General features: G+C 44.3%; 1 protein-coding gene across 3 annotated transcripts in view; it reads right to left on the reverse strand.

Moving 5' to 3' along the window:
* The window catches only part of SPATA6 (spermatogenesis associated 6), a 40,940-nt gene extending 39,428 nt beyond the window's left edge, over positions 1 to 1,512 (reverse strand). The window contains exon 1 of one of the 3 annotated variants that reach the window (XR_002441078.1): positions 1,305 to 1,512. Coding sequence is in view for 2 of the 3 variants with exons in the window: in XM_021404492.1 (XP_021260167.1) it covers positions 1,305 to 1,352 (48 nt within the window). In the remaining variant the exon portion in view is untranslated. The remainder of the gene's footprint in view (positions 1 to 1,304) is intronic. The other 2 variants (XM_021404492.1, XM_021404493.1) reach the window with 2 other exon arrangements.

Raw genomic sequence — 25,778 nt, forward strand, 5'->3', positions numbered from 1 at the left:
TTCAGACTATTTTTTTTTCTGACATCGTATGTGGTAGCTGTGAGACCCCATCTGTAATGCTGAATTCAAGTGATCAATGCAAACTCTAAGTGAAAGAGTAGCACCCACCCCCAGGATGATCAGACTGGTAAGCCTCTCACACAAAACACTACAGAAGGAAGCAGATCTCTTTAGCTGAGAAAGATGAATTGTGAATGACAGAATTGCTACCCAAAAAATACATCTAGGGAGCAAACACCAGAGAAGAAAGTGAAAAGCCAGTGCTGATATTAGTGTAAGAGAAGAGTACCAAGTGAGGCTGGAAAGTTTTCAGACCATCACAGGAGTGAAGTTTGCTAAGACAGTTCCCAGTGTGGAGAGAAAAAGGCAAAGTAAGTGGTCCTAAAGCAAACTAAATACATTTATGAATAGGGTTTTCTGAGCAAAATGATGTCGTGTGGTGACAGTCCGTGTTGTATACCTGTGTTGGAGAATTTTTGTTCTGTCCCTTTCAGCTATTACTTGAAACCTTGAGAGCAGGGTGGGTAATAAACACTCCATAGGCAAAGAAGCCAAGGCCTTGGAGAGCACCTTGCCCATCATCTGTCCTGGCATATGAGTGGCAGGACAAACAGAAAAGCAAAGCACATCTGCTCCTTTCCAGGAAATACGGGGGCCTTTGCATTGTGCAAACACAGGCTGGTGAGACAGCAGAACACACTGCTATGGTGTTACCCTCATAATCTGCTAGTAGAAATGCACAGCTCTTTTTTAAAGCAGCCCTACAAGTTTGGGAAAAATAACGGTTAAGCAATCAGGAATATTGGGTCTGGTTCCCAGCAGGCAATTTCTGGGGCTGCACTTGAATTTCCCAGCCGGCACCTCGAGCTCTTTTGGCACCAGGTGTGCTAGAAGTGGAAATGCTTGCCCTGTGAGGAGGGCAGAGAGCCAGAGCTCTGCCTACCTCAGCTACTTTTTAAACATTTCCAGAAGAGTGACATAAATCTAACTTTATCCTTGTACATAAGCTTGCAGAGAGCACACGAAGCCGTGCTGACGAGGTGAGCACCAGCGCTGCCCCTCGGGCACGGGCTGAGCCCCTTCACCTCACCCGGGCTGCTTTCCAAAGGCGTGCAGCTCTCCGCCAGCCCGTGCCGTTCCGCCCAGGAGCACGGCTGCCGCCGGCGGATGAAGGATGAAGAGGGGAGTCCCGCTCGGCACCAGCTCTGCAGAACTGCCCCGGGCCGGGCGAAGGGGGACAGAAGGAACAGGAGTGAGTCCTCCCGCAGCGGGCAGGCCGGAGGAATCGCGGCCCGGGCACTCACCGAGCGGATCTCCAGCTGCAGGACGCAGCGCAGCACCTTCCGCGGCATGGAGCGGCCGGGCCGGGCAGGAGGTGACAACTCCAGACCCGATCCCGATCCCGATCCCGGGCCGCGGGCCGGACGCCGTTGTCACGGCAACCACCGCGCTTCCGCCTCCCACTGCGCATGCGTACATCGCATGCGGGCGGGGCCCAGGCGCTAAGGGAGGTGCCCTCAGGGCGGCGCGCGGCTGGCGTCACTCCCACAATGCCCCGCGCCTCCGCCCCTTCCCGAAGTGCCTTGCGCTTCACCCCTCTGCTTTTTTTTTTCTTTTTTTCTTTTTAATGTTGGGCGCGTCCTCGGGTTTCCCCGATATTCTGGTTTTGGCCCTCTGGACTCCTTGAGGCTCAGTTGTCTCAGAGTATCTGCTGTTATGTATAACACCAAAACAGTGACTTCTAACTGCAGTTCACTGCAGCCTCAGGCTGGGAGGGGTTTAAGCCTTTAGATATTCTTTCCAAATTCACAAGTGCGGCTGGAGAGAGGAGGGGCAGCTCAGAGGGCAGTAATTGCCTCCAAAAGAGGGCAATGGCACAAATGTATCCCATGACTTTGTTTTAATTTTACAGTTTCAAAGACTGACTATTAGCGCTGAGTGATTGGGAAACAATCACCATTCTTAAGGCATTTTGGTTTTTAATTAATACTATATATAGATATGTATGTATATATATTAAAGACGTCAGGGCAGTCAACAGTGGTTTCAGTTATTCCTAGCGATATATTCATTGATTTCAATCTTTTAAAATAAAATGACTAGAAATGCGGGATTTATGTCTCTTTTGGTGACTTTTCTAGTAGCTGTGAGCCTTTTTTGGTTTGTGGTTTTTGTTCAGGCAAAAGGCAGAATTCTGCATTTAGGGGCTGGAAAAAACCTCATTTTTGACTTGCATACCTCTAGTATATACATTAAAGAAGGGGTTACACTTGGATAAAAATGTTTTCTATGCATTATTAGTCTCAAGGTTATGAATGGCTTTCCAGAATTAATGAGAAGGAAATTCTCAAAGATCCATAGCCTCAGATGTTAAAATGGTTTATGGCATATTTTCAGGTACCTTTCATATAGAAGCATAGAATCAATAAGGTTGGAAAAGACCTGTAAGATCATCCAGTCCAACCCCAACCTATCCCCACCATGCCCACTAATCATGGCCCCACAGTTCTTGGATACCTTCAGGGACAGTGACTCCGCCATCTCTTTGGGCAGCCTGTTCCAGTACCTCACCAATACATATACGTTTTGGAGGGATAAATAATGCGTTAAAGATTGTGAGGTACGAGATTTTATGGTAAATGTGGCAATATAAGACCAGAAGTCTTATATTAATAAGCTGAAATAAGTGTTGAAGTCAAAAATGGCCTCGTGTTTGTGATGAAAGTTCAACAGCTGTGTGTAGTGCCCTGGAACAGAAATGCTTTATAACTTTTGCAAAAGGAGCACAAGGCAAGGCAGAAAGTCTGTCTGCAGTGACAACAAAGCAGTGAGTTTCAGACCGTCCTTCTGGTAAACCAGGGAAAACCCAGGGAAGGCTGGAGGGTTACACACACAGCACAGAGATACTCCTCCATCCCTCAGATCTGCCAACATTCTCCATCTCACTATGCTGGACCTTGGAAGGGAAGGATGCTGCTGCAGGCGTTTTCCTGTCCAGCCCTTTCTGCAGCAGTGTGAGATCCATCTGTATCTTGTAGTCATGATGAAGTGCATAGTTTAGTCAAATGTTTGTACTGTGGGAATAGTGATGCAGGGATACGGGGCAAAGGAGGAGAAATCCTGTCTTTCAGCACAAATCCATTTGCTAAGAAGCAAAACTGATGAGCAAAACCACAAAGGGCACGATACTTTAACGGACCTGTGGTATTAACTGCTGTACAGTTTCCCTGCTGTGAAAATGAGTGAATTCCTTTGCTTTTACAAAAGTAAATCTTGGAACACTACTTCTACTTAGGTTCTTGTAATACAAGATCCTGGAAGACAGCTTTGCATTTATGTTCATGTTTTTTTCAATCTTCTCCTTTTAAAATCTTCTTTTTCAGTCCTCTGAGCCCTTCCGCATATCTTCTATCAAAGAACTTCAATTTCATCAAAGTACTCAACACTCAAACTCTCAAAAGATTGAAGTTATACTAGCTTAAGATAATTATCACAACAATTCTACCCTATTTTTGCAGTGGTCCAGAGGATTGGGCCTCAAGAATTTCAACGTATTGCTATGTGCTGCAGCATGGGTGAGGTGGAAAATACAGGAAAAATCACATTTGCAAACAATGGATATTGTCCAGAATCTAAAAAATACTGTGAATTAGACAGAAACGGATCAGATAAGACTGGAGATCAGAGAGCAAATCTAATGTCACTGAGTTTGTCAGAGATTCACTTTTGGTTAAGAAGCCATGAATGTTTTTCTCCTTAAACTTAGGAAACATTTCCCTGAGTACAAAGTGGTATTTCACAGTTATTCTGGCTATAAGAATGAAGGAAATAAAGGAGCTTTCCACATTTTTCCTCCTTCTACTGCAGTTCTAGTAAGTGTGTTGTCAGAGAGCCATTTCTGCCTACTTTAAGACCTTTAATGTTGTTGGAGCAGCCAAAAAAAGACTTCAGTCTACGTATATCAAGTGCTTCTATTTTAGATAGCATCACTGAATGTGATTGTCTTGTCACAAATAACTATGGAGAATTCCAGGAAGACATCTGCTCAAATAACAGCAACAAATTATGAGATATGGAAAGATTTCCATATTAGAAAAAGCAAACAAACAAAACATTAAGACTGCTTTACTTTGGAGAGGAGAAAAGTAAGATGTAATACAAAAGAGGTACATAAGGGATTGAGTAATTTGTAGAAATGTGTTTTTCTATTTACCCGTGCCTATTTATCCTTTCAAAGGACACAGGCAATGAAATTAAAAGACAACACAGTCAAAACTGATAGAAGAAAGTACTTTAGATAGTGGAACTCATTATAACAAGCTACATTCACCAGTGTTCAAAGCAGAATCAGAATGCTTTAGAGACTGTGCAGGACAATACCCACATGCATTACTTTTTTTGATCTTCTCACTCACTGCTGGGTTAAATGTGCAATTCACAAAAGCCTGTTCCTGTGCAAAGATCTGTAGTCGAGGAAAACAGCCAGAAAAAGTTAAGACTAAACAATCCCAGTGCACTATAGAGCAGAGCTGGAAGAATTTTGTAATGTGAGAGATTCTAATAGGATCTAAGGGGACCAAAGTGAATTGCATTACTGCAGACAGTAATGTAACAGGGAAGGTAGACTGTTAGATTATTGATGAGGACAGAGGATGGAGATTACCTGAGGGTGTCAGCACAGTCTTCACAAAATACATTTTCATCTAATCTTTCTACTTTAAAGCAGGAAAGAAGTTGCTCAGAAGTTAGAATTCATTAATATCCATTGCTTTAGAAAAAGACCACAATGGCTTTGTCGATCCCGTCATGGTGTGGTGTATTACATTCATCTTGCTCTTTCCTAACCTGCAAGGACTCGGCTGGGCAGAGCTCTCAGGCTTCCTTGATGCACCTACAAGTTACTTCAGGCAAAAGGCTGCCTGGTCATTTTGTTCTGTAGGAAGCCGTGACCTTTCTTCCCCGTGCTCTCCCAATCTCACTCATGCCTACTGAAGAGCATTTTTCACCACTCATCTGGAGAAACTGAGCACCTCTCTGCACATTTCATTGTGGCTCAACCATAGCAGAGTGAATCTTCTGTGTTGCTGCTGAGCCAAAACTTACTTTGTTGGCTATGACCTTCACTAATTCTTGATGTAAGTCATGCCTGCGGTGGAGAAAAAATAAATAAATAAGGGAAGCTACCCAAAGACACTGAAATATTCTTAACATGTAAGCTGTTTTCCAGGTCTGCTAAATTCTTTCTTGACTGGCTTCAGCTAAGGAAGAAATCAAATCTGATTTGATTACAGCCACTAGAGGAACATTCCAGATCTTGAATTCAGCCATGGTAATTGGAAACTTTCCTTGTAAAGAAATGATCTAAATTCATCAAAAAGATAACTTCAGTGCATTCAGTCTTATGAATTCACAAATGGTACAGATACAATCAGCCAATACAGTATTAGATTTATACTGCTAGAAAGTTCTTGGGCTCTCTGTTAATCAATTCAAAAGAGGTAATACTTTCCTTTGTGTTTTAATTTTTTTTTTCAAATTATCTTAGATGGAGGCGTTGCCCCAGCAAAGTTTTTGCCTGAAACAAAATTATTCTAACCAAGTTATAAACCCCTGAAAATAGGGGGTTTATAATGGGGCTGCTGATAGACCCTTAACAATAGCGTTGTGAATTGCACTGCTATAATTAATGATACTTCAGAAAGATTTATGGTCCTTAGACAGAGATAAAACAGAAATATCATTGCTTCTTTGCCTCCCATCATTTTATCCTCTATGAAATTTTATGCGAAATAAGTCAAATGAAAAATGTAAGCTCTTAATCTTTTCCCAGAGTCCTGTCTCTCACTTGATGAACACTTTTGTAGAATAAATTAGAGCGTTTTATTCCTTATGCATTTATGGTTTTGTATTTAAAAAGCACAGAAAAGAACATTGTCTGGTTGGCAGAACAACGCAAGACAATGTTGGTGGAGGAAGCAGAATCCTCCAGCTCTTCTTGCCAGTCCTGCCATCCCAGAGATGAGACTGTGGCCCTGCAGGAATGAGGAGCAGCTGGCGGGGCTGTGTCCAGCATGGTGCCCCTGTGCCGCAGCGAAGGCGGAATGCTGGCAGTGATGGCTTTAGCTGCAGCAGTGACAGCTCAGTGGCTTGAACGGGAAGCCAAAAACTGGGGCTCGATTACAGCCATTAAGTACCTTCGTGTTGAAAAAATGCAGGCTACTAAACAGTTACCTGATAGAACTGGGAAGGGCATACAAGAGGCAGTTGCTAGAAGCTGAAGGCAGAAGAGTTTGAATCAGAAATTAGGCACTGTATTTTAACACATGAATTGAGTAACCACTGGAATCAGCTCTCAAAGGGAAAGTGAAATCTCCATCTTCGACAATTCCAAAGGAAAATGAGGAGCGGACTGCAGGCACGGTTTTGTCAAAACAAAAGAAACAACTTGTTAAACCAAAAAAAGAAGCGACAACAGAATTTAATTACTGTTGTCTGTGATATGCAGGAGGTTGCAGTAGTGGCTTGACATTACGTTCTGTCTGTGAACACTGCAACTCTTAAGCATATTAAAAAATAAAGCACTGCTTACTGGGCAGATCCACAGGGAAGGCTCTGACCAGTTCACTCTGGAGTGTGCACATTGCAGCACATGACTTCTACGCAGTGCTCTCTGGCGATATCCATTCCCAACAGAGGAGTCCCTGCTCTTTCTGCTACAGTCAGAGAGTTTGGCACCAAAGAATCTGTTGCAAGAAACACTGTAAAACAGGGAAAAGGGTTGTCTCTGGGCAGCCAGGCTGGAACAGCAGCTGAAAAGCAGGCTGAGAAATTGTGGACTGGGGCATAGGCCATCTGAAATGGCAGTTAGCACTCCAAATCCATCACATCCCATTGTAGTCCCAGGCTCAGGCTTCTGTGAGTCTCATCCAGCTCACATGGCATCTAGTTGCAATTTTTTTTGAAAAGCCTTTTTGCAGTGTGGCAGGAGATTTGTCCCTCTGCCCATTAAAGTAGCAGCATTTGAGCATCTTCCATGTTAATTTGATTGACAGCAAAGTCACTAGAGAACCTCAAGGACTTTCTGGCTGGCTTGTTTTCCTGGTATAAATTTTAGTGTGGTGTTCTATAACAGAAGAAAAGCGAAACGCTCTCTTCAAATAATAGCTGGAGTTACTCGTTTAATAGGGTGTCCTGAGATCTAAGCTCAAATTCCTCATAAATTATAACATTACTCCTTTAAAATTTCTCCAATCTGTCAGGAAGATTATTATTATCATTATTTTAACAAGAACTTTCAGTTTTCAATGGTATTCACTCTGGATGGCAGAACATTTTTTTTTCTTTGTGAGGAAGATTTGTAAAGGGGCAGGATTGTGGCTATTATTAGAGTCCATCCTAAAGAAAATCATCAAATCCTTTAGAGCGCTAGGCAGATCTGGGCTAGGGAGCGTAACAGGATGGCATACAGCAACAGAGAGAAAATGGAGCAGGAAGAAAGGAAAAAATGGAAACCCAAAAAGAAGAGCAGACACCAATTAGAATTCTTGCGGTCTGTAGCAAGGGGTGAGTGTAAGAAGCCATATGAAAAGAAAGAGGAGAGTGGATTAGTGTTAATCACCGACACAGGAAAGTAGGAAAGGTTTTAAATGAGCTTTAAAAAGCAAAAAATTGAGTTAGCAGTGCAGAAGAGAATTCCAGATCAAGCAAGTCTGGGAGCAAAAACAAAATGCCGAATACCAGGAGATAATCTGAGCCTAAGCCATTAATTTCTTATGGTAATTTTTTGGGAAATAGAAGCTTTTCCCTCCCTCTCTCTCCTCCCCTCTAGGGAAAGCACTATTTACCCATTTCCTTGTTGTAGTGAAAGGGTGATTTTAGACTTAGAAGACTTCAACCTGATTTTTTTTTTTTTTTCACTTTTCTAATGGTACGTACATCTGGCACCCTGTTACAGGAAAAACAAAGAACTGAGGACTAGACCTTGCCAATCTCAGGCAATAACTTGGCCCATGCGCACAGTTCAGATGGTTTGCCTCTGGAGCTTCAACAGGCATCAGAGCAGGATGGCGGGGCAGCGAGGACAGGAGTTCTCCTTACAGCTCAGGGATATGGAACATCACCTAACGTTGTTGTTACCAACTGAACTGCCTATAAAAGGAGAACAGTAGCAGTTAGCCAGTAATAAAAAAAATAACAGAACAAAAACCAACCACTTACACAAAAACAAACAAACAAAAAGGATAGTACAGGTGGACTGTTCTTGCATACTGCTACCATCAAGAAATCCTATTGTTAGCGCTGGAGTTATCTGCAACATAAGAAAGAATAGCACGGTGTTTGAGTTGGGGTTTCTTTTCTATCTGAATCATCACTTAAAGGTTAATGAGGAAACTAACACTTAGTGGAAAGGTTGCTTCCTCATCAGTTAAACTTTTTTTTTTAAAAAAAAAGCTGTATGCATTCCTGGCATATCAGGAGTTTATCATTTGCTCAAAAAAGCCTTGTTCAGTTCCTTTTTCCTTCAAATTTTGTTAGAAGTTACAACGAAGGAGCACTGTCTTGAAGGGCTTTTACTATGGCATCACTGAACTCAAACATCCATTTCTCTGCACTGGGCTATATTTTGGTGGTGACAGCAGCCCTGCTGACATAGCAGAAGAAGACAGGTCCCACCTTAGAGCCTCAAACCAAGCTCTCAGGGAACAGAAAAACAGAAACCTGCTCCGACTCCTCGCTCTGTGCCAGGGCCGCACGTGCCAGCTTCTCCAGTCTGACAGGACTCTTAATGACCAAAGTTACACACAAACCCCCCTCTGAAAGCAGGGCCTCAGGACAGAAATGCCTACACAGCTGTAGCAGCCACTTCTCAAATGTGCTGCTGCTTATGAACTGCAAGAATAATATGGTGAAATGTGCCGACTTTTGCAGTTTTCCCCTCTTTTGTTGAAACTAATGAGTCACGATTAGAGTAATGCTTTTCTGTGACTCTGAAACCATTTTGCTTAATGAGGTACTAAGTCTTTATAATTAGGCCCAGAAGGGAACTGGGACGTGGCCCCTTAAGAGCAATAATTATTTAGGTTATTTATGGTAATAAAAAATTGAAAATAGGAATTCTTCCTCAGAATGTGACTATTTATTCTTTTACATATTGCCTAACAGGCAATTACCCTATTAAGGCAACGTTTTGTTGCTAAAGACATTAATTGAAATGTAAATTAAATGTAAATCAGCTAATTAAATTGATATGTAATGAACTTGTCATGCAGGCCTTTGAGATCAGATGCATTTTGCTAATAAACAAGTGTTATAGTAGTGCCATTGCTCACTGGAGTAAAAGTTGTTTAATGTGTTGCATCTATAACACACTCCCTCTCCAAACTCAGAGGTCTGGGTGGTGTGTTAGTAACCACAATAAGGCCAACAACGGGAATTTCCTGATTATTCCCTCCAACTATTTCCTGCTTGACCTCCCTGCATAGCAAGGCCAGTGCTGCACAGCTCACTGCCTACAGCCCAAGCTCCCTATTCCTTCTGCTCCCCAGAAATGGGAAAGCACTTCATAAAGACTCTCACCAGGACTGATGCTGCTGCATCCAGTGGCTTCTGGGGGGAAAGAGCCCAGCCAAGTGCCTGCCCCATCGTTCTCCTGGGTGTCTCATCCAGGTGCACTTCATTAGTAACTTAAGCAGACACCTGTGCCTGTGGCTTGGTCTGCTGAGAGCATGTGTGCTCTTTTAATGCCTTTCCAGGGCAGTAATCTCTCCACTAGAGTTTTTAAGAAAACATCTGAAGCACATGCAGTACCACTGCCTGTTGACATCATCACCTGCCAGTTACCTTTTCTCTTCTGGTTGTTTTATCACTCTGCTTTTTCTCTCCTCTGATTTTGATTGCAAGCTGTTGGGATGGCAACGTTATTTTTTCTCCCCGTGTGCTGTGTCTGGTTCAGGAGGGGTAGCGAGCCCTTACAGCAGAAGGAGGAAAACTCTGGACGTTCCTGAAATACAAAGAAATAAAAAAAGAAATGATCAAAATTTGCTTGGAGATTATGTGCAAGGTGAACATTATAGCTGACATCATCAAGTCAGTCCAGTCATAGGAGACTGAGCCAGGATAACCCTCTGTGCTGTCAGTAACAACAAATAACCTTAATCATCAGAGTGTGAGCTTGTGTCAAACTGGAAATTAAGGGGAGAGGATATGAAACTATCAGTTCTGATATGAAACTATCAGTTGTCCTGCAGCTACATTTTGAGCCAAACCCACTGAAATTTCTGGGATAAATTCAGGTCCTGAGTTGAAGGTATTGTGGAGGGTAGAATCTCTGCCTTTGTCAGATACATGGACAAAATTCACTGTCTACCATCACACAACAGTAAACCAAATGTCACATATTTTGCTTTTGAAAAAGCCCAGGTCAGAACATAGAAAGCCCACTGCCCATTTGCATTGAAATCATGCAGACATTTTGTATGTGCTATCATAAAACTGAAGGAAATGGGGCAAAAAGGGCTGAGGAAGCATGGTTTGGAGGTGCTGAAATGCTTTTGCAGAAAGTTTTCCTGGACGCATCGTGCCGTTGTTGCACCTGAGCATTCGCACGTAATTGTTCTGTCTTGAATAAATCTGATGCTGCATTTATAACTTCTCCTACCCAGAGAACCTTCCACTTTGCAATCCTTTGGGTCTAGGGTATTTAATAAACATGTCAACTACCACTCTCTTTAGCTCGAATGCAGCATCTTGTTTTTTCCTGCTGAAGAACACTCCAGTTTGAAGTTTACAGAGCAATTAAAGACCCTCACGGGGCCCCTGATATGTAGAGATTGTCAGCATATGTAGATTAGTAATTGTCAAGTTTCTCCCTAAGGCCGGAGAGCTCTTAGTCAAATTCCAGAGATCATCAAGTATTCAGATTTCAGTGGGCTTTGTTTCGTACACAACATAGTGGCGTAATTAAAGTACAATGCTTCTTTTCCAATAAACTTTTGGATTTGGCTATGTTTCCATTAATTTATTTTAATTAGCTATGATCGGAAAATAAAAATGAACATCATTCTAAAGCTGTGACTTTGTTGCTTCGAAAAAAGGTGCCCTGGGTACAGCTTTCTCTCCTAAACTGCTGGGGTTTGGGGACCACACTTACTGACGTGACTTGCAAAGGCCTGATGTAGGACAGAGAACAGCAGTCCTAGGGAAGAAGCATTCTGGTTGCTTCTCAGCTGACGTGGGCACAGGTGATTCAACGATGCCCCCGCCTTGAACTTCACTGACCTCCTTACTTGGACTGTACCTCAAATTTGAGTATGTTCTTTAGTTGTTTCTGTGTCTTTGGATGTTGACTCAAATAGAAACTGGAAAAAAAAAATGGGGTAAGAAAAGGAAATTAATTAGTATAAGGATGTTCACAACCCAGGCCAGTGCTGTGATGGTCTGCTCCAGCATCCTTGTTGAGTCCCCTGTCCTACCAAGGCAGTTCTCTTCTACTAGGTGAACACACACCTAAATTTACTATTCATTTGCTTAAGTGCTGAAGAGGAATTATGCTGACTTGCTTTGCATCTTGCGGGGTCAAATCCCTGAAGATCAAATCACTGCTTTAATGAAGTATTCCCTGGAAGCCATGGGGTAACAAGAGGAAATGGGTGAAGCTTTCATGAGGTCTGACTGCCTGTGCACTTTCTGCCAGCTGGATCCTCTACTGAGGCTCCCATATGTTGCATTGTGGACCCTGGCCTGGGAGAGTACAAACTGTTGGTCTTTGGTCTGCATCCATTGTTTGGGTCCCACTCTATCGATCCATGTCCATTTGTAGACAAAGCCTGTGGTAAGGAGCAAGTTGTAAATGTGTGGTGTTTTTGGCATACCAACTGTGATTTTTCAAATCAACATGTGGGATCTGAAAGTTTAATTCCTAGTAAAATAAAAAAGATTTGGACACTGAAATAGCGATGGCAACCCCAGAGGAGAAGGCCAAAGCATCCCCATCCCAATACAAAGGATAATTGCCAGCATGTAATTTCAGAGTAACTTCCTGCAGTCTCAGACTGACTTTGAAGCAAGGATCTATCATTTTGCCATCAACCTTAAAGTCTCCATCTCTCCAAACTCCTTTATGGGCTAAACATTCATTCCACAAAAAATCACTTATATTTTTCCAGTCAGTAGCTACAGCCCTAGACCTGAAGTGTCTCTTCTCTGCTTGGCCCACTGCATATACATCTTGCTTCGTTCTTTTCCCAAGGCCTGTTTTTGTGCTAGGGCATGAAAACTGGATCCAAGCAGCACGAATGAAGTTTGGCTTTGAATAGTAGCCCAGAAGGAGAATCTGAAGGTAAGAGAGTCCCGATAAAAAGAAGGGAAAATAAACCTACTCACATTCTTCCTATGATGATACGCCTCAAAATTATTAATTTTGCTTGTCCTGTATCATATCTTAGGGCAAGCTACTTTTCCCAAGTGAATTGCAACGTGGAGTTTGGTTCGGTGGGCTTAACTGAAGCGTGGCTATCTGGCAAAGGCTGTGTTATCTGTAATAAAGTAACTCCTTCAAATTTACTTTCTTGATCTTGTACTTTGGTTGGGCTGCCAGAGTCTTAATGCCTGGAAAAGTATCTGTCACCCAGGGGCCCTCATTTTAAAGGGCTGTAAGTTTTCAGGGGCTGGATGGCGTCATCTCTCCGCATCAATTTTGTCAATGTATTCCTGAGAGCGAGCCAGCCTGAGCTGTGTGCTAATGTCTCATCTCTTCTTCAGCTGATGGCAGTCCTGGCTCAGCGAGATTTCAGTTTTCCTCGCTGGACTTTTCTTTCCCTGCCCTCCCTAAGCTATATTTTCTAAGCACCAATTTCACTCCAAAATTAAAGATGAAATTTAAAGATTAAGGGCTGCAGGTTTTTTTTCCAAAGGCATTTTGATGTCTCATACTCATTGATTGAGTTAGGTATCTAAAGCATCCAGAGCAATCTGGTCCTGATCCCAAATTACGTGATGTAAAAGGCCAATTTGACTTTTAAAATGCTCTCCATTTTAATCGCCTACTGTGCAATTAGTAGCACACATAACAACTGCATTTTACACAGCATGGGTTGGCCAGGTGTAGAGTGGTGCAATGGATCCCACTACCTGGCTTGGATATAAAAGCCAGAAATACTGAATATCACGTGTGCCAGTCATAGTCCCAACCAATTCCAGTTACCTTAGTGGTCTGACTCCAAATTCAGGCATACCGTGGTGTCACTTAGGTCAGGATACACTACATAATTCTTATCTTATGAATAAAACCACTTTAGTACCGTAAAGACGAAACTGCACATCATCCAAGGAGAGGAGGTCAGAGCTTTGTTAGTTATTCTTCTCACTGAACAAAGGGTTTAAGATTGTGTCTCTGCTGAAGAGCATTCTGCTGTACTGCATGTGTAAGTTAGAAAACAAGGAAGAATGGAGGGGCCATACCTGCAATAAGCCCTGTGTGGGAAATCCTTAATCGAGTTTTGCTGGGCTCTTCTGGAAGCAAGGTCAGAGCTGAAAGCTGTGGCACATGCTCTGCCAAACTTCCCACATACAGCTGTACCAACCCCTTTCCCTGGGTTAGGTAGAGGCAGTGGAAAGTTGGGTTCAGACGCTGCTTTTAGTTGAGCTCAGTTCACCATTCCTACGTAGTGTTGTGGGATACGTGTTCTGAGTAGCTGCACCCATTTCCAGGGTGCCATCCCAGGAGCCCACACTCACAAGGCATCACTTTGTTCCTTCTCTGAAGGCAGCAAAGTCATCACTAAAAGCAGAGAGTGGCCCCAATCCATATTCATTCCACTTCTTCCCTTTCCTGATATCTCTAAAGTGTTAACTGCTGAAAGCAGGGACATGAAAACCCTCCATAGTGAGAGCTGATTAGAATTCAGCCTGCTTTGTCACCCATAAATAGGAAATAAAGAATACATGTCTGTGATTAATTGTCCATAAATGGCTTGCTTCCCCTACACCATACAAACACAGTCCTTGTATTTATCCAGCTCAACAAAAGACTAGCAAGCAGATTGTTCCTGTCTGTCAGGACTGAGGATTTAAGGAAATACATAAAGTGGGGGTTCTGTGCTGGTGTGTAGGTAGACGTGTATGCACATCTCCTTTTCTCTATGATTTCCAATATTCATGAGAAAATCAGAACATAATTTTTCTTTTTATAAAGCTCTACTTGTCATCAGATCAAAATACATTGAGTCGCCAAGTCACTCCTTTAGTTAAGAAATGTTTGTGACATTAGAAACATCAATCTGTGAGGACTGATAATAATAACACTATTAGCAAAGAATACATTTCTGTTGTTTGTTTTACCTTGGCCAAATCTGAGACCTGTAGAATCACTGAAAAAAGAAAAAAATCAGGTGATATACAGAAACTAGACCTGCATTCTGAAGCACAGGTGGGTAAAGGCTGCTCTTACCCATTGGGAGTGCACCTTCGTTAAAGCACTAGCTTGACTGTGGTTCAGCTGAGCTCACTGGACTGGAGCTGCCTGCTCCATTGTCTCCCTGGCAAAGCCCAGGGGCTCTCCTCGTTTGCTGTGATTTACAGCCCTGGGGCTGCCCTGCATGCTGCATCCCACACCTTCGGCATCTGCTGTGGCTGCGTGCTTGCAAATTATTGTTACCAAATACAACTGCACAGGCATTGCGGTTGTAGTGCTGGTCTGGGAGCGGGCGGCGATGCTCTGGAGATTTGGTCCCTCTGCCCCTGTCTTCCCAAACGTCTTTAATCAAATTGTTTGTTTTCTGACTGTCCCAGTTTCCCCAGGTGCTATGAAGGGATGAGGAACTACAAACCTCTGTAGAGACACTGCAGAATGATGAGAGAAAAACGCTGCAGGACACTTAGATATCATTACATGATTTGCTGCAGAACGACTGGTATAGTAGTCAGGACCTGGTATAAGAAACAGGAACAGTATCCCAGCAAGGATGAGGTTGGAAAGGCTCTTGAGATGATCTCATCCAACAGCTCAGCTCACACTGGATCACCTAGAACAGTTTGCCAGGACTGTGTCCTGTTGGGTTTTGAACATCTCTAAAGATGGGGGCACTACAGCCTCTCCAGGCAGCCTTTTCCAGTGTGTGATCACCTTCATGGCAAAAAAAAACCATTTACTTGTGTTTAGATAGAATTTCATGTTTCTTTTTAATTTGTGTCCATTGCCTCCTGTGGATTGTGCGGGTCCCAAACACCCCTGAGCTCCCAGCAAGCCCCAAGTGAGGAATGTATGTGACAGAATCTGCTCTGAATGGTGGATGCCCTGTCCTTGGACGTACTCAGGGTCAGGCTGGCCAGGACTCTGAGCACCCTGATGTAGCTGTAGGTGTCCGTGCTCATTGCAGGGGAGTTGGACCAGATTACCTTTAAAGGTCCTTTCCAACTCAAACAATTCTTTGATTCTATGAATTTATCTGGTCCCTTCTGAAATCTGAGGCATCCATTCCCTTTTCTCTTGTTCATCTCTTCCCAGGTGAGAATTGGCTATCTTGACTGGGAATCCGCATCTGCTCGTTCAGTCATTGTGTTAACAGTCTCACATCTCCTGGAGATACTCTGGCACCGTCCTAGGGCCCAGCCGTTAGCAGAGATTGTCTAGCAACAGGGAGCCCTCACTGGGCCTGCCTGCCTAATTGTAAAACATAGTGATTACTTCCACTACCACCAAAAGACAGCTCCTTCAGAAAAAAAAAAAAAATAAAGCTCATGCCTAAAGATGTTATCATGCATAATTCAGGGGAAGAAATCCATACTGCATTTAAAAGATTACATCTTATCATCCAGGGTACTTATTAGCTTGATGATTTAAAAGTACACAGGGATAGTTTCTCCTGCGATTCTGCACTGGCATCACTGCGGTTGTGCTGATGAATGATTTGCCCTGGGACAGAACTGGTTTTCTGATGGCAGAACTGGTCCAGCAGTGACTGGGATGGCCTGATACATGATGGGCAGCCCAGCAGCGCTAGAAAGTGTTCTGAGAGAGTCAAGAGCTGGCTGTGTTGGATGTGCTTGTCCTTCTCAAGTGTAGAAACACTGGGCTAGTCCATACCATTGCTAATACAAATGCTTGTATTATTACTGTTATTATTTTTATTAATACACCTATAACTTCTCACCTAGAGAGCTCACAATAAGAAAGGTTTTTTTCTATGTGCATTTATTAATTACCACTTACCCATGTCACCACTGCCCTGGGACACGTGTGGTAACATAACCAAGCACCCATTACTGTGGCTTAGCTGCAGGGTCTTGGTCCCTCCCCGTGCTGGCTGTGACCTGTTCCTGTGCCACTTCTGCCATCCGAGTCTTGGGCCACCATGTGAGAAATGGGTGTTTCCTCACCTGGAAAAAAAAGCTATATAACAGAACTTTAGTACTAGGTAGAATTCTTGGGGACAGGTGGATAGCAGAGATAAATCACAGAAAGAACTACTCTGCTCTTTTACCAAAATCTTGCAGCATCAGATCCATGAAAGAGCTGGGAGTGGCATTCAGGATTTCCAGGATGAAGTCTTGTCTACATTTAGAGGAAAAGCAAAGCTTCTTGACCTGGCAGGTTTCACCCAATCCTCTGTGCTGCAAGATCTCTAATGGCCATTCCCATGCAAACAAGCATCTGTCTGACAGCGTTCTGAGTTGAAGTTAAATCATGCTTCTCCGTTTTTTTTCTCTCCTCTTCCTCTTACTTCTTAGTCAAATCTCCCCAGACATGCTATATATTTTCCACTTTGTGACTCAGAATCAGCTTCTCAAACTCTTTGGGAGTGTGACAGGGCTGTGACCAACCAAGAGGGAAAGGGATCTGCCTTAGGGGAGGAAGAAATGAAAGTGCTAAGTACAACATGGATTGCCAGAAAACAACTTCCCCACCACCCTTGCCTGGTTTCCCTGCAGGCCCTGCATTCAGCACTGAGAACAAGAGCAAACATCATTTCCTGCAGCACAGTTTGATACAGGGCATCTCGCAACTGCATCATGTAACATGGTAACATGGAGCCTAAAAAAAATTACACCTCTAGAAATTCCTTCATCCTTCCTTAAAATGGGGCATGGTGGCAGCAGAAAAATCCCCTTGATGGGAATAGTCTTTGTGGTACAGACAGGGAGTGAAACAAACAAAAAAATCCCCCACCTTCACTTAGCACCAAAGCAAGATGCATACAAATCCTCAGCAACTGTTCAGGCTGAAAGTACCAAGTGTAACAGCATTAAAGGTGCAAAATGAGCAGGGGACTTCTCATACACAGTAGAATTTTGTGTAAGCAGTGGTGGATTGCAGACTGCTTCCCCAATGGCAAAACTTTCTCTAGTACTTCATTGTTCTTCCAAACACTAGCTGGTAAGAAAATCTTCCTTCGTATACCCAGGTGACTGGTACTGCAGCTGAAGTTGGAGCTGGATGGTTTCTGTTCCCACTGCTTTCAGACAGTGAAGTTCAAGCCTTACTGGAAAAGCAGCATTTTTATATGTCGTGAATCTAAAATGTTTCAATGACAAACAGCTTTTTTAATGAGAAAAAAAGCCAGGGAGGGGCTCTGATTTCAAAGTGTTTTTTATGTACCCTGCCAATCAATGCCCACGAGCTCAGCCTCCCTCGTGTTTCTTTCACAGGAGGATTTAAACCCCTCCAGACTCACTCTCCCAAAACTGTATGCTCCTTCTGTGCATGCTAGTCTGCCACTGAGAGGTGCATGAAATGGGAAATAAATCACAGTCCCCGGCTATGGCAGCCCCTGACTGCCACACTGCTGCAGCACGGCTCCCATGGATGCCCTTGGATCTCCACCCAGAGCTACCAGATGGGGAAGAACATGAGTAATGAGAGGTGCTTCTCTAGGCCCCGGCAGAGCCACAGCAAGTTGCATCATGTCTGAGCTGATCTGAGTCCCCTCTCGTGCACCACAAACACGCACTTACCTCCAGAGAACAGAGGAGATGATGGCCAGCTGTGCTGGGATCTGTGGCTCCAGGAAGCCTTCCAGCTCTTCCATGCCTGGAGACGATCGGGTTGCATTTACATGGAGATAGTGAGCAAGTCAGCAGGCTGTGGGCCATCATCTCCTTCTGAAGGGTTTAAATGGGGTGTGCTTACACAGAAAGATTGCATCTGACTGTGGTGCAGCAGCTGTGTCAGCGCACGTTGTCCTGCTAGCCCTGGACTTGCATAGACCCCATGAAGTTGCTCTGTGCTGTTACACTGGCACTGTGGCACACAGCACACTGATACTAAAGCATACAAGGAAAACCATCATCAGCTCTTGCAAAGTGCTTTGAAATCTTTTTCACTGCAAGGACAGAGAGCTGTGCAGGGGACAAAAATCAGCTCCTTTGCCAACCATGTCAAATGTTTCTAACAACCTCCGGTACAAAACAATGCAGCAAGCTCTGCTTATGAATCGTTACCATCCAGCACCATGCTTCAGGCTGCAGAGAAAACTGCTTTAGCTTATTTTATGTGAAAAGAGATAGACATACATACACATATAAAGCACACAAATATATTATATAGGAGGCAGAGAGAATCTGTATCTACATTCGCGGTATCTTCCTGCACCAGGTAAGGAAAGCATCTTTCTTCTTTTAAGCGGGTGCTGTACGCACATTGTTTCCTTGCAGTCTATCTTTAGGTTATAGCAGTTCACAAGGTTTTTTTCTGCAGATGTGTTATTCAATTACTTCGGGGCTTTTCCATTTGTAATATTATGAAGCAATGATAGCCAGCAGACTTCACCTGTCTTTTAGAGATAGCCAGCCTGGTAATTTTAACTCTGCCCATTTTATCCACACCAGTAAATCTCATAACATGGTTATAGAGAGATTCCAATTTTTGTAGAATCTTCTCCTGGGAATTCCTGTATACAATATTGCCATAGTCTGTAATGGACATAACCTGTGATTGGATTAATGTTTCCCTAGTGAAGAAGTCAAAGCATTTCATGTTCCTATAACTGGTTTGTAGCTCTGCAGTAAAGGTCTTTGGTGTGGCAGAGAAAATAATTGCAAACTCAGCCCCAATCAGAATATATAATCCCCTCACAGCGAGGGTCCAATTCAACGCAGTTAGACTGCCTGTGCAGGGGTTTCTAGCAGGATTTTCTTGTCAGGAGAGCAGAATGCACAGAAAACAAGTTAATTTCAGTATTTTAATATTCATGAGCCAGTCCTGTGCAAAGCAAGGTAAAGTCCATGCTACTCCTCCCAGGCAGAGAGCAGGGGCAGGCAGGACAATGCAGTGGGGCTCCGGACTCCCCACAAGGAGAGCCCTCCACTTGGGCTCACATAAACATATGCATTTGTTCTCAAAAGAAAATTTGTTTATGCCCTGTCAGACACACGGTTTGGGGCCTGGATTGGCTTCTGAACCTTTCAGAATCCCCGATGTTCCTTTCCCTTGGACCTTACACAAGAACAGGAAGGAATTACTTGTTGAGTGTACAATGTGCAGCACTTGTGGCTGAGACACAGATCCACTTCTCCAGGAATAAGAGGCTCAAACCACAGCAGCTGGCTGGCCAGAAACAGGCTACGAACTGGGATCTGCCTGCTCAGATGGAGGAAAAGGACCTCAGTGTTCACATGGGGGAAACTGAGCTAGAGACTGGGAGCAGCTCCCATGACAGTCTCCCCAGGCGTTTGTGACATGGTGTGTGAAATGGTCACACACAGTGCCACACCAAAGTGTAAGCCTTCATCATGTGAGCTAGCAGAGAACCAGCAGAAGGGCTCAAGCTCTGAGCCCCAGCTGGCCAGGGAGTGCTTTCAAGAAACAGTTTATTGGTGAGAAGCAGAGGTGGGTCTCTGGAGAAAGCACTGTAGATTTGGTCTGCCTGTGGGGTTCAGAGGGGACATGATAGGGATCTTGAGGTGGAAAGATGTGTGGGGGCTGCTGTTAGTGGACCAGAAGGTGTAGGAGACAAACTGAGACAGAAGTGAAATGTGAGAGAAAAGAATCTGAACACAATGTGCTGGAACAAGGATGGAGAGGGTGGGCTCCAGAACGGGCATGCTGCCTAACTGAAGAGCAAAGCAGATGCTCTTGGCAGATAACCTTATGTTTGGATGTTATGGTATTGCTAGGCAGGTGGAGGGGATGGGAAGAAGGTTACCAACATGGGAGCTGACAAATGGGATGTCATCATTTCCCATATGGGTAACTATCTCCAATCTGTCCTTTCTATCCGACTAAAGCTTGGGATATCTCTGCAGAAAGGATGCCTCTCTGGTGGAGATGAGGAATCCACATTAGGTCTGCACTGAGTTGAAAATTGCAGGCTCTGGGGCAGATACAGGTGACAGAAAACAAGAAGTAGAGACAGTGATTTCAGGAAGATCCAGTTATTAAATCTGAACTTAAAAGGCTGACTTTTACAAGTCAGATGGCAGGAATCTCTGACAGCTGATATCAGGGCAGCCCAGGGGCTTCCCAGAACCAGCTTGTCCACTTTTTTGGTTTCAAAGTGACTCTGGGAGCCCTTGGGGAGGAAGGAATGTGAAAATGAAACAAAGCACACATTCCACAGCTGCTTTTATCACTTTATTCATATTCCTTGAGCAAATCCTTTAGCAGCTAAGCAAATGTCTGAAACTCTCTTATTATATATATGCATACGTATATAAATAGAACCATTCAAAAATAAATAATAAGGAATTCTGCAAATATTTTCCCATTGAATATGCAAAAGGAACATTTTCCTCCCAGCAAACCAACTTTGAAAGTCTTCCACTAAAACCCTATAAAACCCAATGATAGTCATAAATTAACAGTAGATTAATTCAAAGGAGAACTTATCCCCCCTCTGCGTACCTTCTAATCCATATCTCCAAGAGGTCATTTTAATTATCACACTGTCACAGCTATTCATTACTCTGCTCCTGGAGACAGAGAGCCAGCACTATGCCTTTTGGATGCCTTGGAATTCATCATATGAGGGCATTTTATTCTCCCTAAAATGCTCACAGTTTAACCCCCTCACCTTGAAAGACTGACAACATCACGTTTGCTCGGTATTTTAAGTCATTCTCCTTCCAGTGGGGTATCTCGTTTTAGCCAAGTTCCCCTTTTCAGAGAGAAACTAACTAATGAACTAACGAAAGCTCAGCAAGCAGCTTACTAATGCACAATCAGCTCAAGTTTTGTCAGATCCTGAGTAGTTTGCCCTTTTTCAGAGGCATGCAAAGCCCTTTTTTTTCCTCCTGAATTGTACCTGCTCACTCTTTTTGACTGCAGTCATGCTAATTGGATGGAAACCATGTGTCAGCAGCTCCAAGGAGGGCTGTCTGGGTGGTGCAATAGGACTGCCGAAGTGTGTGTGAGGTCCTGAGACACAGAATGCAGACCTTGACCCTGCTTGCTTTGTGTTTACTTGTATGGAAGGGACCTCAAAGGACCTTATGCAGAGCTCCCTTACACCCATCATGACATTGAGATGGATACAGTATTCCAAGACAGATGAGCACATGAGGGCCTACTAGTTTCCTGGCTACATAAACACAACTCAGGCTGCTTTCAGGTAGTTCTTTGTAGGATCATACCTTGGTTTAGTGTTGGTCTCCACTGCTGAAGATACAGGGAATATTTTCACAAGGGACAGTAAATTTAAATAGCCTGGAAGGTCCATTGCCTATAATTCCCAGTTTTTCTCACACCTCTTTATTTCTGCTCAGGATGCTTTCTTCTCTATACAGCCCAGCATGACTACCCAGCTGAGCCTGTTCCTAGATCATAAGGCTCATGCCCTGGCTTAGAGAAGAGGAGCAACCAACCTCACATCCTTTACTAGAGAGTGTCTGGGACTGCTACTTCTTCAGGACCACCTGACACCAAGGGGAGCTCATTCATTCTTGTTTCACACATCTCCCTTCAACCTCAGTCTGGTTCATCCTTTCTCTTCCTACCCACTGGGTCTCAGCACCTTCTCTTTCAGCACTACTCCTCGCTGACACTGCCTCAGTCATAAATCTTTTGGGAAGTCCAGTCTTCCTAGATTCCAGCCAGCTACTGCTGGAGGAACATGGTTTCTGCCTGTTAGACAGGGCTTGCAGTGAGTTCCATGCCTGCATCCTGGCAGGTGACACCACTAGCATTTCTCATATGACCACTTTCCTCAACTGATCTGATAGAAGAGCAAAAGCCTAACCATGCAGCGGATGATAAACGGCACACTGAAGAGCACCTGCCTGACTCCCAGAAGCTATTTATCAGGCTCTTGTAATGCAAGCTAACTGGGCTAGCACATGCAATTGGCATAAAAGCTTCTGAGCCTGACACTAAAAGGCGAGACATCACATGGTGGAGCAGGGGAGCCAGGACTCCCTCGTTTGCTCATTGTATGGATTACCCCTTAAAAGAGAGAGAGAGAGAGAGGCTGGTAGAGGAAGGGGAGGCTTTCTCATTTTAACAAATAGCTTTTCAGCCACTGCAAATGATTTCTCTAAATCTATTGGGTCACTCTCTTTTTTTTTTTCTTTTTTTTTTTTTCCCAGAGATGAGAGCTAAAAAAAAAAAAAGGCCTGAAATTGATTTACCGTCTATAAATAAAAAAGAATCAATGGTAAAATTTCTAGCTAATTTCCTTCTCCCTCGTTCCCCTTTGGACTATTTGTTATCTTAGAAATACTTATCTGGGGAAAAAAAAAAAGAGAAATATCAGCAGTTCCAGCTCCAGCTGCACTCCTCCGCCTTGCCCCCCAATCCAGCCCTTCTCTCCTCTCCTCTCCTCTCCTCTCCTCTCATCGTGCAGAGAGAGACTGGTCCTTCAGGTGTGCCTGGCTCCTCTTCTCTGGCTTGCCGTCAGCATGGCTGGTCCCCTGGCCCTGCTGGGTGGTGCATTTAAAAACTGGCAGCTTTTCCTTCCTGCCAAAAGAAGAGAGAGAGGACAGGTGTTATGAATGCTGTTGTGTTCCTGCAGCAGATAAGCAAAGCCTGGGTGGCTGAGCTCTGAGGAGATGCCATGTGCAGTCTCACAGGGAAGTGCATCTGCAAGGGATGAGGCTTTAGCTGCTCAAAAGAAATTAGAGGTAGTTAAGAGAAATTAGAGCTGGTGCCCGGCTCCTCTGGCCAGAGCAGGGTTAGTCCTTCCAGGAGACTTCAAGGGCTCCGCACTATCCCTGAGCTCTCCAAGAGAAAGCCCCCCCCTGCTTCCCTTTGGGCCAGTGTACTTACAGCTGTTTTCTCCTCACCGCATTCTTGAAACATTTCACATCATTTCTCCCCATTATCAGCCATCATATCACTGTGAATATGTCCTTCTGGGGCAGATACTGCTTCCAGGACAGCTGGTTCCCAGGTCTGCTCACCATTGCATTGCCCCCGCTATGAGGAAGGCTCACAGCCATGGCCAAGCTCTGCCCACGTGGCTCTTACCCATCGCACTGCATGTGATGCCAGTGATTCCAGCACTTCCATTAACTCCAAATATTTAACGGTAATGTAAAACTTGCCACTCTCATTTGGGGCCTGGCCCTTTCAGCACCCTTTGGGCTGCAGGCCTAGCAGAGCAGTGGGGGTTCAACTGCTGACCTCCAAGAGCAGAATTATGCAAAATACAAAGCCCTCTTTCAGTGATGCCCCAGGAGTTCACAGGATAACCACTGAGCTCATCGCAGCCTGGCACGGCAGCACCAGCCTTGTGGCTTCCTGCAGCCTGTCCAGGGGAGCAGAGCTGCTTTGTGCAGTTCTGGTCTCACTGTGCGCTTCCCAGGCAAAGTGCTGCTGGGTGTGTGTTTACAGCATGCACGCTGGATGTTTGCAGCTTTAAGGAAAAGTAAATCTCTAGCCTTTATTATCTGTTAATTCTTTAATGTTTCTATTCTGTTTACTTACACAGCCTCTTTGCTTAAAGGCCTTAATTAAACGTCCCCATATCACAGCCCAGCACTTCCACCACCCTCTGGCTCCTGATGGTTGTGTGTCACAGCATGACAGGCACAAGAAGCCTCAGCCTGTCTGTCTGTCCATCTAGCTGCTGGGCAGAGCCAATCCTGGGAAGCAACACCCTCGTACCCTGAGATATAGCTATGATGGGAGGCTGAGCGTGAAGGGCCGCAGGTCCCACAGCCCTGTACCTCGCTGTGCTGAGGCTGTGCTGGAGCAGGAATCTCTGCCATGTGACACCACAGAATCACGGAATCACAGAATATCCTGAGTTGGCAGGAACCAACAAAGCCTATTGAGTCCAACTCCTGGCTTCTTGCAAGACCACCCAAAATCCAAACCCTGTGTCTGAGAGCACTGTCCAAACACTCCTTGAACAGTTTCAAGGGCTGTGCCCACTGCCCTGGGGAGCTGTTCCATGCCCATCACCCTCTGGTGCAGACCCTCTCCCTAACCCTCACCTGACCCTCCCCTGACATGGCTCCATGCTGTTCCCTCAGGCCCTGTTATGTCACCAGAGAGCAGAGCTCAGCATTGCCCCTCTGCTCCCTGTGAGGAGCTGCGGCTGCCATGAGACCCTTCATATACTTCTTATATTGTTATCATGCATTTAAAAATTTAAAAAATAACAGAAATAATGTAGGGACCAATGGGGCATGTGACTGAGGGAGCTTCCCTGCCCCAGCCCTCCCCTCCCCAGTGCCATCATGGCTGCCACCACTTTAGCATCTACTGTCTCTCCACAGTTCAACCAACCTACGGCACAGTGATATTTTGAAGAGAAAAACAGAGACAAAAATAAATAAATTAGGACCCTGGGAGGGAGACCTGAGAGGCACACAGAAGTGAGAACAAGTGCTTTCTCTGGTTCTGTGTATAATTACATTGACAAGTTCCTAGACAACGCTGGAGACCCAAACACAGCAGCAGCTGTGGACTAAACAGAGAATCACGCAAAACATAGGGAGGCACGTCAGTCAAGACATCCCTGCCCTGGGGCTGCCCCTGTTACTGCTGACAGCCTGCACATGCCCAGCACTGAACGGGCAGGGCTTACCCCAACAGAAGCAACCACCTTCCCAGAAAGGCAAACCAAGCTGTCTCCTCTTCGCAAGAGAAGGAAGCAACGTAAGAAACATGCAAAGAGGATTTCTGCATCTGTGTAACACCAGAACAGCAAACCCCGGTTAACCAACAGCACTTACGGGTGGGATTTTTATACACTGCCCTTTTTTAGCAGCTATCCAAGCATTAGTTGTGCCGAAGCATCGCAAATATCAAGCACGCAGTTCACACCAGATTCTTGTGACAAAGTGATTTTTGGCTGTACAGCCAATTGATAGACAGTTGTGATCAAATCACAGCTCTGCTGCGTGCTCATTGCACATACAACAGTTAATCTTGCAGCCATGCAAACTGTTTTGCAAATCTCAGAGGCATAGCAATTACAATACCAAATTTATACCGCATCTCTCAGTCAACTAATTGTACATCCAAAAATCACCACTTGAATAATCTGAATACATTCACCTTTACTGCTAAAAAAACCTTCAGTACATGCGTGATCTCAACATAATTTTGAGTTATGGAACCCATGGGGAAAAAAGCCAACCTCTGATTTCAACAGCAAAATTGCTTCATTCTAAATACAGCAGGAGCATAATTCACATGGAGGTCTGGCATCTTGGTGTTTCCAGAGAGGCTTTTTTTCATGTTCTACAAAATGGAGATGTTGCTTGCTTTAGCTCTCTCAGCCCATATTTAGGAATTCAAACCCTATATACATCTACACCAAATGTACTGCACATGTTCACCTCTAAAACAATTTCGTTGGTATTTTTAACTGTTAGGAAATCTTAAACATCTCAAAATG

This window comes from Numida meleagris, chromosome 7 (assembly GCF_002078875.1).
Source record: "Numida meleagris isolate 19003 breed g44 Domestic line chromosome 7, NumMel1.0, whole genome shotgun sequence".
NCBI classification, from domain to species: domain Eukaryota; kingdom Metazoa; phylum Chordata; class Aves; order Galliformes; family Numididae; genus Numida; species Numida meleagris.